The sequence below is a fragment of the Xenopus laevis genome, chromosome 4S, assembly GCF_017654675.1.
Source record: "Xenopus laevis strain J_2021 chromosome 4S, Xenopus_laevis_v10.1, whole genome shotgun sequence".
Classification (NCBI taxonomy): domain Eukaryota; kingdom Metazoa; phylum Chordata; class Amphibia; order Anura; family Pipidae; genus Xenopus; species Xenopus laevis.
In genome coordinates this window covers 114,302,179-114,317,078 of record NC_054378.1, presented here as the reverse complement: position 1 = coordinate 114,317,078, position 14,900 = coordinate 114,302,179, and the positions used below count along the sequence as shown (strand labels likewise).

The window sequence follows — 14,900 nt, the reverse complement described above, 5'->3', positions numbered from 1 at the left end:
GGTCAGGACACACAGGCAGATTCGGGGAGATGTCACCCGGCGACAAATCCTCTTCTTCGGGGCGACTAATTTCCCCCCGAAATGCTTCCCCTGCCTTCCCGCTGGCTAGAATGTGAATCGCCGGTGGGATAGCACTCGGAGCACTTAGTTTTCTGAAGTTGTCTCATGAGGAAACTTTGGACGACTTTGGAAAACGAATTGCTCAGAGTGCCATCCCGCCGGCGATTTACATTTTAGCCGGCGGGAAGGCAGTTTGGTTGAGATTAGTCGCCCGAAGAAGAGGAGATTTGTTACCGAGCGACTAGTCTCCTGGAATCTGCCTGTGTGCCCTGACCAGTGTTGGACTGGCCCGGCGGGAAACCGGGAAAAAACCCAGTGGGCCCTGACCCTCATGGACCACCGCCGGGCCAGACCCCCTCACCCGATGCTCGTGGTTTGTTTTTTTTTTAAAAAAAGTGTTTTCAGTGGCACGCAGCGCCGTGTAAGCATGCGCAGGAGGGGGACGGGGGGCCCTAGTCAGCAGTCCTGGTGGGCTCCCCAGTCTGACCCTGGCCCTTAAGGGTAGCCCCATACAGAGGCAGATAAGCTACTGATTTGGTGTGGAGGGCTGAATCAGCAGCTCAAATCTGCCTGTGTATGACCAGCTTTAACTTGATGGGGGGGGGGAGAGAGAGAGAGAGAATTCAAATACAGCAAATTAAACCTAAGTATTTGAAAGTTAAAACAGCTAACCTCTCATTCTGTGCATCAACAATAATGAAGAATATAGTTTTACTTGTAAACAAAATTACAATGTTTTGGCCATGCGGCCAACCTGCAAGGCACCTCATGCTATTGCTCAGCCCATGGGGATATTTCAGAGACCCTCCGGCAAAAGAGGAGTTTGAATCAAGACTGAATCATTTTTTTCTGGGGGTCAAACATGTATCGTTTGAACCACAGAGTGATGAGTATGGGTTGGCTGTCCTGCTTAATCTCCTCTTCCTTAGCGGCCTCCACATCCCCTTTTCCTTTCCGCTTCTTGTTGGAGGTTACGAGCATCTTCTTTGTTTCTAGCTGCAAACCATCTGCAATAAAAAATATGATCTGATCAACTGAGCATCTGAAAAAAAGAAAAACATACACAAAGCTCATCAGAGTAATCCAGTAAACTAAGGGTTTTGTACCCTTTTCAGTCTAAGGGCAGAGACACACGTGGAGATTCGGGGGTATGTAGTCGTCCGGCGACAAACCGCCTCTACTTCGTGCGACTAATCTCCCGAACTGCCTTCCCGCCGGCTAGAATCTAAATCACCGGCGGGACGGCACTCAGAGCATTTTGTTGTCCAGAGTCGCCTCATGAGGAAACTTCGGGAGATTTGGGAAAACGAATCGCTCCGAGTGCCATCCCGCTGAATGGAAGGCAGTTCGGGGAGATTTTTTGCTGAAAAAGCAGCGATTTGTTGCTGGGCGACTAATCTCCCCGAATCTCCAAGTGTGTCTCTGCCCTAAATGTGGGAATGCAGTTTGAGAAACAAGAAGTGTCACAGCATGAGTTATGCACCTCGTTTCATCTGCTATTTTCTATAATTTTATGGCAAAAGAAAGGATCATGAAAAACCATCCTAAACAACAAGAAGACCCAACGTTTGATTACTGGGGTGACAATATTTATCATTAAAACAAACAGAGACATTTATCAAAGGTCAAATTTCGAAATTCGAACATCGCCAATTTACTAACAGGTGTACAGGGCAATTCACTAGTGAAAGAGAACGTCACTAGCACAGTTTTGCGCCCTTCCACCAGGTGCATTTTTGCTCATGCGAACAATCGTTACTCCCCAAATTCACTAAAGTGTGAATTTTCCATTACGTTACCCCTTTTGCCAGAGTTTCCTTCGCAAGGTGACACCTGGCAAACTGATGAAGCTACATCCTCCTCAATCTTATGTCAGTGACATCATATCCTGTATGCCTGCTGGCGTTTTTTCATATTTTAAAGTGGGATTGTGTTTAAAAGTTGTACCTTTATTTTTTTAAATATTTTTTTTATTAACCACTTGAGGGGCATGCCAAATTTGTTTTAGGGTGGGCTCATGTCTAGGGCATTAGAGGATCTCTTTTGTCTTTATTTGGCTTCCTTGGACATGTGTAATAATAAGTGGCCACTTCAAGCATTTGCACCAACATCTCTAATAAATAGTGAATAAAGTACCCCCTATTGTAAAATATAAGGATATTATAAGATACTGAGGAGTTTCATGACCATATAAAAACACGAGGCCGAAGGCTGAGTGTTTTTATACAGGTCATGGAACCCCAAGGTATCTTCTAAAATCCTCATATTTTGCAACAGGGGGTACTTTATTATAATACACAAGTTTCAGTGAGTCATGTGACAGAAATTACATCAGAACTCACTGTTTATAGCTGATGACATCAGAACTCACCGTTTATAAGAATACAATTTACAAGATATTCATGGCTTTTGTATATTATATTTATATGACCAATATATACCAGCCCTATTCAAATTGACCTAAGTGTCAATTAACCAACGAAGTTTCGCTAGGCAGAAATGAACATTAGTGAAAGTTCGCTATGAAATGCTCGTGCTGACTAATTTATACTAGCAAAACTTCGCCAGCATTTGGCTGCCAAGGCGCAACTTCGCATTTTGATGAATTTGCATATGCGCTGCAAATTAATGTCTGACAAAGTGGCGCGAAGTGTGGCGAAGCCTTCCCAGACGAAAATTCACCTTTTAGTGACTTTGCTCCTAAGTATTTCAGTTCTGAAACTTAGCCTTTTTTTTAATGCAATCTCCCCAACAAAGAAGGTTTGTTTCAACTTGTGTACAGGTATGGGATCCGTTATCTGGAAAGTTCCAAAATACAGAAAGGCCATCTCCCATAAACTCCATTTTATCCAAATAATTCAAATTCTTAACAATGACCTTTTTCTCTGTAATAATAAAACAGTAGCTTGTACTTGTTATAAACTAAGATATAATTAATCCATACTGGAAGCATTCTGTATAACAGGTCCAATATCTGTTTTTGCGAATTAGCATCGTCTTTAGTGAATCATGGTTGTTTTTCTTACTGCAATTTAGGGCAAATGGCGCCACGTCTTGTGCATGTTATTAAAAGGGACCCATCACAGGAAAAAATGATTCAAAATCATATTTTATCTCGTTATTCACGCAAAACAAACTTTAATTACACTAAGGGGCAGATTTATCAAGGGTCGAATTTCAAAGTACAAAAAACTTCGAAATTCGACCATCGAATTGAAAAACTTCGAATTCGAAGTTTTTTCACCGAATTTGGCAATCCTACGATCGAATAAAAATCGGTCGATCGAACGATTAAATCGATTTAGCGTACGATCAAACTATTTTTATTTGATGTGTATAGACTTAGAAAAGTTTGTAGAAGGTCCCCATTGGCTAACATAGCAATTCGGCAGGTTTAATTTGGCGAAGTATTGAAGTCGAAGTTTTTTTTAAAGAGACAGTACTTCGATTATCGAATGGTCGAATATTCGAACGATTTTCACTTCGAAGCGGAGTCAAAGTAAATTCGAAGTCGTAGTATCCTATTCGATGGTCGAAGTATCCAAAAAATTACTTCGAATTTAATTTTTTTACTCAACGATTCCCTCAAATTCACTTCGACCCTTGATAAATCTGCCCCTAAATTAATTATTTGAATCTTGTTTAGATCTGGAAACTCATAATTATAACAAGCAGGCAGGAGTCATTTTGTGGACACTGTTATTAAGGCAAATGTTGCATCATCTCAGAATCTTGTTTGTGCACCAGAATGGGGGACCTGATGTCCATCCCCATGTCCTGGTTACACAATTAAATGGTTAAGAGAACATGGTAATGTGGGGAGAGCAGTGACATCTAGGAAGTGCTGAATGGAAAGTGAAAGTAAATATGTCTAAGGCATAGAGGAGGGACAGGCAATATCTGATTGACAGCTGAGATTTACTAACAGCTATGAATGCATTCAAAAACAAATTGGATTTTACATTCATTTGAAAATTATTATTAATTATTATACAGTTTTTTTTATGTCTGGGTGACAGGTCCCCTTTAATAAAGGCATTAGCGTTGGATTCTCTGGTCAGTTGTATGTGTAGGTGCAGTCAATGAGCAGTATTGACTTTAATGGGCTACTCTAGGTACAATACTATATAACAATGTAGGTGTTAAATGTAGCATATAGCAAAATATACATTTTATTTAATGTACCACCTTTAACTTTGTAAAGGATTCTATCTACTCTAGACTCTCTCTACTGACTCTGCAATAGCGACGGGCTGTGTGTAAGGAATAAGGAGAACAACTGTTTCAGAAATAGCTCATTTCATTTGGCATAAAACATTTTTTAATTGCTTTCTAACTTCACAAATACGGAGCACGAATGAGAAGTTCTGCAGAGCTGCCACCTTCGTTCAGGTTTAGCTTGGCTCATTCTCACATTGATAGCAAGTAATACACAAGACTAGACTTTGGGGGAACTTTTGCATCTTGGTTTTCATTATCAGGAATGCCTGGGCTTGTTACACAGCCGCTCTCAGTTGCACGACTGAGACGTGATAAGGCCTCTCCGCAGGCTAGAATTGCGCCGTTGCCTCGGGCAGACAGAATCTAGGTGCAGCCGGGTCGCCAGGGAGCGCCTTGTATTGTGCCATTCCTCTTACTGATAGGACAGAACCCAAGAAGTGCATATGGTGCTGACTGTCAGTTGAATGCTCTGAAATGGAGCTGCCAGACGGAGGGCCATTTTCACTTGTGGTATTTATAAACCTGTGGTGTCGCATAACCTTATCTCAAACACTTAATCAGCCTCTCTGCCCTTATAGTGGAACTCTGATAAGGATTCCCATTCCAAGACATGACAAAAGATTCCGATGCTCACAAATTGCTGGAGACAGGAGGTCTGCGGACCCAGGTGATTTGCTCAGTTATGAATACATGAAGGGCTATTGGTGGCAGCATGTGAACATTCTCTTTTTTTTCCGATGGCGTCAACTGCATTTAACCCGACATGCCAGCAACTGCATCTTATTTCTATTAACTTTAAAGGAATAGTTCAGTGTAAAAATAAAAACTGGGTAAATAGATAGGCTGTGCAAAACAAAAATGTTTCTAATATAGTTAGTTAGCCAACAATTTAATATATAAAAACTGGAGTGACTGGATGAGTAACATAATAGCCAGAACCCTGGCTTTGCAGCTCCCTTGGTTTCCATTGATTGGTAACCAGGCAGTAACCAATCAGTGATTTGAGGGGGCCACATGGGCCATAACTGTTGATTTTGAATCTGAGCTGAATGCTGAGGATTAAGTGCAAACTCACTGAACAGTTATGTCCCATGTGGCCCCCCTTATAGTCACTGACTAACTCAGAGTTAGAGAGCTGAAAAGCAGGAAGTAGTGTTCTGGCTATTATGTTACACATCCAGTCACTTCAGCTTTTATACATTACATTTTTGGCTAACTAACTATATTAGAAACATTTTTATTTTGCACAGCCTATTTACCCAGTTTTTATTTTTACACTGAACTGTTCTTTTGAAGCTTGTGATTGCACCAACATTATATTAAAGAAGTCCTATAAAAGGGATCAGAGTATGAATACTTACAATGCTATTTTCCAGCACTATACAAGAAGACAACTGCCAACATAGAGAAGCCCTACTCAATGAAGCTCACAATTTCTACAGGGCTGTCCTATTGGAGTCCCTTTACTGCATGTTTCATGGGACATGGCTGCTTCCATTTAGGTACAGAAGACAATTGTCAGACTGGAAACTGTTGGTCAGCCCCGACCTGCAAGAGACTTAGTGCCTTTTCACTGCAGTCTGAAAAATGAGACATAATGACCTGTATTGGAAAAATTAGCCCACACTATAAGCACAACTATCCTATAGTTATATAAAATGCAAAAAAAAAACTGCAGCACCCCTCAACTTAATAGAGGGTAACATTCTATTAAAGAGAGGCAAGGGTAGCATGTAGATGTTCCCCCACTGACCCCCTACTCATCCAAATAATGCAAAAATGATGGAGATCAAATACTATGGGGCAAATTCTGCAACACTTCAGGCGTAAATTCGTTACCACTACGCTAATTCAAAAAAAATGCAAAGTTGCGTCTCATTAGCCAAATGCTGGCGTAGTTTCGATATCGTTAATTCGTCAGCGCGAGCATTTCCTAGAGAACTTTTGCTAATGTTCATTTCTGTCTAGCAAAACTTCGTTAGTACGCTTACGCTTAGGTCAATTTGAATAGGGCAGGTGCATATAGGTCACATTCTTTATTAATGATTTTGGTGCAAATGCTTGAAGTGGCCACTTATTATGTCCAAGGAAGTAAAATAAAGACAAAAGAGATCCTCTAATGTCCTAGACATGAGCCCACCCTAAAACAAATGTGGCATGCCCCTCAAATGGTTGGGAAGAAAATGTTAACACATAAATAGTTAGAACTTTTGAAGCCTAACCTGCTTTCAAATATGAAAAAATGCCAGGATATGATGTCACTGACATAAGATTGAGGAGGATGTAACTTCATCTTATCAGTTCCCCAGGTCTAAGGTGGTGAAGGCAACTCTGGCGAAAGAGGTAAAATTCGCACTAGAGTAACAATCGTTCGCCTGAGCGCAAATTCGCCTGGCAATAGGGTGTGAAACTATGCTAGTGATGGTCTCTTTCTACGCCGGTTATTAAATTGCTGATGTCCCTGCGGGTGGGATTTCTGTTGAATTTTCGCTAGCGACGGCCACTTCACCCTTTAGAAAATCTGCCCCCAAGTCTTCCAAAAATACCTGAACCCTTATATACATTTTTAAAAATCGCATCATCTGTGAACAAAAAAATTCACATTCAAATGTCCAGTCTGTTGTGTTTCAGTCCATAATACATCATCATGCCTTGCCCATTAATTAGCAAATCTAATCTCTATTTTTCTATAATGGGCAACTTAAGTGAACATTGTGCATCAATGCATTTAAATCAATTCCATATTCTAGTGTGATTGCCCATTAAAAGTAACTAAAATATCCCAGGACCCATTGTGCGTTACTTATAAAGCCCGTCGAAGCCTTGGCGAGGCTGCTGGATCCAGATGAAAGATGGAGGCCAGCCAGTTTCTTTTATGTGCAATCTCAATATGTTTTGCTGAATCCTGCTGCTTCTGGAGCGCTGACATCACTTATCCTTCTCCTTTATTATAAATGTTCCATCCGCTGTGCTGATGCAACATCTGATATTATAAATGTATTGCCACTTGAATTGAATGAATAAACTGCTCATATTCCCGCTTTCATCCACAGCATATTTTAAACAAAGGATTTGTATTTTCAAAACAGGAAATAAGCAGCGACCACAGAGCATACACTTGTTTCCTGAGCAAGGTTATAAAGGACTACTGCCCAAGGCATACACCACGCACTAGCCTGCTTCAAATCATCCCATAGATTTCTGATGATATTCAAGTCGGGAGACTTTTACGGCCATTCCAAAATAATGTACTTCTCCCTCTGTGTGTTTAGGGTCATTGTCTTGTTGGAATATCCAATCCCTGTGTAACTTCAACTTTGTGACTGATGCTTGAACATTATCAATTTGTTTATATTGGGTTGAATTCAACTGATCCATCGACTTTAACAAGGGCCCCAATCCCTGAACTAGTCACACAGCCCCACAGCATGATGGAACCTCCACCAAATTTGACAGTAGTAAGCAGGTGTTTTTCTTGGAATGTGGTGTTCTTCTTCCACCATGCAAAGCGCTTTTTGTTATGACCAAATAACTCAATTTTTGTCTCACCAGTCCAAAGCACTTTGTTCCAAAATGACTGTGACCTGTCTAAATGAGCTTTTAAATACAACAAGCGACTCTGTTTGAGTCCAGAAAGGGCTTCTTTCTCATCACCCTGCCATACAGATGTTCTTTGTGCAAATTGTGCTGAATTGTAGAACGATGTACAGATACACCATCTGCAGCAAGATGTTCTTGCAGGTCTTTGGAGGTGATCTTTGGGTTGTCTGTAACCATTCTCACAATCCTCCGCATATGCCGCTCCTGTATTTTTCTTGCCCTGCCAGACCTGGGTTTTACAGCAACTGTGCCTGTGGCCTTCCATTTCCTGATTCCATTCCTTACAGTTGAAACTGACAGTTTAAACCTCTGAGATAGCTTTTTGTAGCCTTCCCCTAAACCATGATACTGAATAATCTTTGATTTCAGATCTTTTATGAGTTGCTTTGAGGATCTCATGCTGTCACTCTTCAGAGGAGAGTCAAACAGAAGCACAACTTGCAATTTGCCACCTAAAATACCTTTTCTCATGATTACCTATGAAGTTCAAGGCTTAAGGAGCTAATCCAACCAATTTGGTGTTGCCAGTAATCAGTATTGGGCAGTTCCATGCATTTAAATTAGCAAAATTACAAGGGTACCCAATTTTGGATAACAAGTCCCACACCTGCAATGTGTGTAGTCAATTTTGTCTTTATCTGCTATATTTATCTAGTTTTATGGATTCTTAAGGTAAGGCACAAGGATTTTGGCACACTGTTAATCAAATGCGAAAATAATATCTGCCTGATATCGACTTGTTAGATTCTGGAAACATTAGATTTAATATGCAGCTGGCAAATGTGTCATGGTTTTGGCAACATAAGCAAAAACCAACATATACACAGATTTGTTCCTTATGTGTGCCAGTGTATGTAGATGAATTCATTGAGCAGTGCTGGATAATGATCCTATCATTAGGTTGAACAATTAGGGGGTTATTAATGTCCGAATGTAAAAAAAATTGAGTTTCTTTCACTAAAAAGTACCGATTTTTAGTGGAAAAAAGACAATGATTTTTTTTAAAATTTATTTCGCCCAAGGCTGCTAAAGGTCTGAATCCGAAAATACTCCATTTCCAAGCTGTCGGGGTCCTGTAGAAGTCAATGGCAAATGTCCCATTTCAAATTTGAAGATATCATGGTCTCCGTCGAGTTTCGGCCAAAGATTCAAAAAAATTCAGAGTTTAAAAAAAAAACAAATTTTTTCCAAAGGGATTTTATCCAGTTTTCTCTATGATAAATAAGGTCAAATTGTGGATTATAGTTTTTTACTGTACTTGAAAAAAAAATCGGAAAAACAAAAATCGATTTTGATAAATAACCCTTTTAAATTAGTGGTGTACAATGAAATATAGATATTAATACAGCAGGCAAAACATTCCTATTTTTTTGTCCTTAGATTGTATTTAATCCCTGAAGAGAAGACTCCCGGCAACCAGACAGAGAAATGGGAAGTCTGGCATATTGTCCATTTATTGCCTTAACCTGGTGCAACCTGAGATGTCAGCGACTTGCTACTTTCAGTGCTTTGAACAAGTTAATCTGCCCCTCCAGGATCTGTTCTGCCCAGTTAAGCAGGAAACTGGTATCATACCCTGACAAAATGGCAAGGAACCCTTTCTTTTCTATCTGGTGCCAGGAGGTCTGTGGACTCCACTGGCTAAGTTATACCAAGCTCCTAGAAGCCACTGTCCTAGAGCCAGACAGCGTTCCAATCAGTCCCTCCATCTCTCTCCATGGAATTCTCCCCTTACACAACACATGCCTGGCGTTCCTTGAGTGCAAGGAAATGAAGGAAATACATCTGTCAGTGAAGACGACATTAGCTACTTAATATCTGAAGCCGACGGATATTTTTAGATGGAAGCCTTGTTTAACTTACTGTACGGTTTAATCTCTGCTGAACAATGAGCGAGTAAAGCTTCGATTTACAAGGTAAAAATAAAAAAATAATCTCAGCCTTTAATTAAGTTCTGGCTGCAGTGCTCAATCAGAGAAAACATTCATAGTCATTTTTTTTCTGTTTCCGCTAGAAAATGACTTAGTTTTGTAAATGAATTGATTTCTGGGCAGTTTGTGTCATGTCAAAAATGATATAAATGGCTGCAGTGAAACAAAAAATTGTGCAGTGGCCAAGAAAATAATTCATACGTAAAATCCTTGGAAATGGTGGCAAATCAAAGAAACACGTGTCAGGTTTTATATATTTCATAATAATATTTCATTTATTTTATATATACTTATATATACACTGTATAGATAGATGGTCGATAGATAAATTCTCGGACTGGGACACAAGGGGCCCACCCAAAAACCTTAGACCAGGGGCCCACTCTCAGTACTATTATTCTACCTCTCCTCACTCAACCTCTATTCTCCTAGTCTCTTTTCTTTACATACTATAATCTATTATTCCATCTATTTAGCCTCTTTTTCTCATAGAAATAGGGAATGGCCATGAAATAAGCCAAATGTTTAGCAGCACAAGGGCCCACTGACACCTGGGCCCACGGGGATTTTTCCTGGTATCCCGGTGGGCCAGTCCGACACTGGATAGATAGATGGCAGGAATCTTTCCATAATTTGAATTGCCATTCCTTAAGTCTACTAAAAAATCATTTAAATATGAAATGAACCTGATCTGATTGTTTTACCTCAAATAAGGATTAAATATATTGTGGGATAAAGAAAACGTTACTAAAAAAAAAAAGTCAATTATTTACTTAAAATGGAGTCTAAGGGAAATGGCCTTCCTGTAATGGATCCCATACATACTTATTTATATATAAGGGTATGGGATCTGTTATCCGGAAACCTGTCATCCAGAAAGCTCCGAAATACGTAAAGGGTGTCTCACATAGACGCCATTATAATCAAATAATCCAAATATTTAAAAATGTATTTCCTTTTTCTCTGTAATAATAAAACAGTAGCTTGTACTTGATCCCAAGAAACCTGCAAAGAGCTCTCCCAAGACCTTCACAACCTTATTGTTGTGAAACATACTAATGACATTGGTTTACATTCGTATTTCTAAGCTTCTGGGTATTTTAGTGAGCACTGTTGGGGCCATAATCTGGAAGTGGAAAGAACAACATTTCACCAGGTTCTCCCCGCGATAAAGAGGAGTCAAAGGAAGAGTTGTCCAGGAGCCAAGGATCAGTCACGTAGAGCTTCAGAAGGACCTTGAATTAGCAGGTACAGTTGTTTCAAAGATATCAAAAAGTAATACACTCTACTGACATGGCCTCCATACACGCTCACTGTGCAAGACTCCACTGCTAAAGAAAAAGAATGTTGAAGCTTGTTTAAAGTTTGCAAACCAATGAAATTCTGGAAGAATTTAGCCTGGTCAGATGAGACCAAAATTTAAATCTTTGGATGTCATTGCACACACCATGTTTGGAGGAGAAATGGCACTGCACATCACTCCAAAAACACTATACCAACAGTGAAGTTTGGAGGTGGGAACATCATGGTGTGAGGCTGTTTATCAGCATATGGTACAGGCAGACTTCATATAATTGAAGGAAGGAGAAATGGAGAAATGTACCGGGACATTCTTGATCAGTGGCGTAACTACAATACAGCAGACCCCGCGGTTGCGGGGGAGCCCGGGGGACAGAGGGGCCCGGACCAAGGGGTCTGCTGAACTGAAATTCCTTGCACACTGTGTGCGGCCACCAAGATTGCCGCTTGCCACAAGTAATTTAGCGGCTGGGCGAATCTGAGGCTTTCCGAAGGGACAGGAGAGCTTAATGTGCGAGCGCTGAAGGAGGTCAGCGGATGCGTGTATGCGCGTGCAGGTGTACGTGCATGCGTGCAGCTAAGCCGGGGCCCCTGAAGATTTTTTTGCAGGGGGGCCCGGTTAGCTGTAGTTACGCTGCTGTTCTTGATCAGAATTTACTGCTATCTACCAGGATTCTAAAGATGAAACGAGGGTGGAAATTTCAGCAAGAGGATGATCCCAAACACAGAGCCAAGGAAATTCTCAATTGGTTTCAGAAAAAGAAAATAAAAGCTGCTAGAATAGAATTTTTATTAACATGGAGTTCATAAAAGAGGCCCCAGAACCTTCAAGACCTGAAGATGTTTGTGAGGAAGAATGGGCCACAATCCCACCTGAGCAATGCATGCGACTAGTTTCTCCATACAGGAGGTGTCTTGAAGCCGTCATTACCAACTAAGGCTTTTCTACTAAGTATTAAATAAATTTCAGTAAGTGTGTTCAATACTTATTCCTTGTGTCATTCCACTTTACTACACATCATTTCATTTATGGACTTATTTGTTTGGAGTTCTTTGCAAGTGTGGATTACTTGGCCTGTTACTGACATCTGGGGGCACATTTACTAAGGGTTGAATATCGAGGGTTAATAAACCCTCGAATTTGACCCTCGAAGTAAAATCCTTCGAATTCGAATATCGAATGTGAAGGATTTTAGCGCAAGATCGAATAAAAAGCTGGGAAATTGACAAAATGTCTAGCCCCATGTCAGATTTCAAAATTTAATATAAAAAAATCTGTTTGCTCTTTTGAGAAATGGATTTCATTGCAGAATTCTGCTGGAGTAGCACTATTAACTGATACGTTTTGAAGAAGAAAAAAAAACATGTTTTCCAATGGCAGGATCCCTTAATGACACTGACCCGGCCCAGGAAGTCGGAATGATGTCCCAGAGGCCTGTCTCCTGACCTGTACTCTGTGCACCTCCCGCCTCCACAGAAAATTCGGAAATTGTTTTTCCCCTCAAGGGAGCAAGCTATAGAGTCAGATGGGGGGGATGACTAAAAACTGTAAGAAATGAACCTTTAAGTCTAGTTTGATGCATGTGACACTTTTATTCCTGAGGTCTTAGATGTCATAACTAATTGCAAGCCTTTGAACACAGGGATGTGCAGCGGTTAAAAGACCAATTGTACCAGTAATGTAAATATAAAATAATTATTAGTCCCGTCCTAAAAAAAAAAAAAAAGCTATGGGGTTGTTCTCCTACAAAGAACAATGGTTGTACCCTGAAAGGCATATCTTGGCTGCGCTCTAACTGTGAGTAATCAAAGAAGAATGCAAGAAAAGCAAAACTGATTCCAAGCACTGTTTGTTGGTGCCATAATTAATAGAATCATCAAACAGTCCTGCAAATTGCTTCCAATTGCCAGCATCACTTTCATGTTGGATGCCAGACGAGCAAACACGACTCCCTTTTAACCATTGCTCTGCGGACCTTTGTTCAGTGCAGTGGGAACCAAAACGGGTTTTGGATAATTTGAACAGTAATGGGGTCCCGGTGGGGGCCCATTACACACCATTTAAAGTAATGTTGTTTTTTCCTATTCAGTTTGTATTTAGCATAGAGGGAAAAATTGATGAAATGGTGTAGACTTTTTTCCTGAGTTCCCACAGCTCTGTCCGTTCAACACAAGGTCAGAGACAGTATAGCAAGACTTGCCATTTCCTAAGCCTTTACTTGTTTTTCTAATGCCGAGTGGAACATCTGCACCATCATTTAGGCACATCGATCTGCTTTACATCCCCGCAGAACATTATCGTGAAGCTAAAATCATGATTACAAAAATAAATCATTCTCGTTTGTGCTGTATTTTGAAAGCTGTGAATCACCGTTTCTCTGAATACAGACTGAGCTTGCGTTACTTACTTAAAGGATGATAAAGAACATGCTCATTATGTTGTACTTTGTTAGGAGAACCTAATTTACTAAAGGGCGAAGTGGCCAACGCTAGCAAAAATTCGCCAGCGTGATGTAATTTTGGCACTTTGCCGATTTACTAACGGGTGCTGGCGTAAATTCACTAGCGAAGTAGACATACTCTAGCGCTACTTCGTACCCTAATTCCAGGCGAAATTGCGATCTGGCAAAGGGCCATAACTATGCTAATTCACTAACTTGCGGATTTTACTAAGCATTACCTCTTGCGCCAGACTTGGCTTCGCCACTTCAAACCAGGCGAAGTGCAATAGAGTAGAAAGGAGGATCTTCAAAAATAGTTGACATTTTTTCTAAGTTCCAAAAAAACGCTGGCGTCTTTTACATTTTTAGGGCGATAGGCTGAAAAACATAGATTTTTTTTTTGGGTACCCCCCCTACATTTCCTAATATATGGCACCTAAACTATACAGTGGGCACATGTGTAGTGCAATATAAAACCTCTATTTTATTTAATGAATGTTACCCAGGCTTGTGTAGTGTAATGTAGTTTATGCTGCATATACGTCCATTGTACTTTAACTTGGTGCCGTATGCAAATTAGGCATCGCTAGAGTAACTTCACTTTGCTTGACAAATTAATGCTAGCGCAACTTCGCTACCTTTCGCCTCCCTCTGTGCATTGAGTTTGATGGTGTTTATTAACATTATGGGCCAAATTCACTAAAAGCCGAATTTTCCCAATCGAACGCTCCACCACACTTCTCTCCAATTCGCCAGGTGTAAATTCACTACCACTATGCTAATTCATTCAAATGTGACGTTGCGTCTTAGCAGCCGAATGCTGGCGAAGTTTTGCTAGCGTTAATATGTCAGCACGACCATAGCGATGTTTCGCTAGCGTTCAATTCTACCAAGCGAAACTTTGTTAGTACTCTTACGCTTTTTTTAATAGGGCGGAGACATGTAGGTCATATATATAACTTTATTGGAGATGTTGGTCCAAATGTTTGAAGTGCAGTGATGGGCGAATTTGTCCCGTTTCGCGAAAAATTCACGAATTTCCTGCATACACCCAAATTAGGAATTAGGGATGCATGGAATCCACTATTTTGAATTATGTGAAAGATTTGGCCGAATACCGTACCGAATCCTAATTTGCATATGCAAATTAGGGGTGGGAAGGGGAAAATATTTTTACTTCCTTTTATGACCAAGAGTCACATGATTTGAATATGCAAATTTGGTTCGGCCGGACAGAAGGATTCGGCCAAATCGGAATCCTGCTGAAAAAGGCAGAATCCTGAACAGAGTCCTGGATTCGGTGCATCCCTATTAGGAATACATCAAATCCTGAATTCAGTTCCAGATT

The 14,900-nt window shown here is 40.5% G+C and overlaps 1 protein-coding gene across 2 annotated transcripts in view; it reads right to left on the bottom strand.

Annotated features, from left to right (window-relative positions):
• Positions 1 to 438: 438 nt before the first annotated feature.
• The window catches only part of eefsec.S (eukaryotic elongation factor, selenocysteine-tRNA-specific S homeolog), a 151,640-nt gene continuing 137,178 nt past the window's right edge, over positions 439 to 14,900 (bottom strand). The window contains 1 exon segment of one of the 2 annotated variants that reach the window (NM_001092150.1): positions 439 to 1,067. In NM_001092150.1, the coding sequence (NP_001085619.1) occupies positions 889 to 1,067 (179 nt within the window). In that variant the 3' untranslated portion in view covers positions 439 to 888. 2 annotated transcript variants of the gene reach the window in all.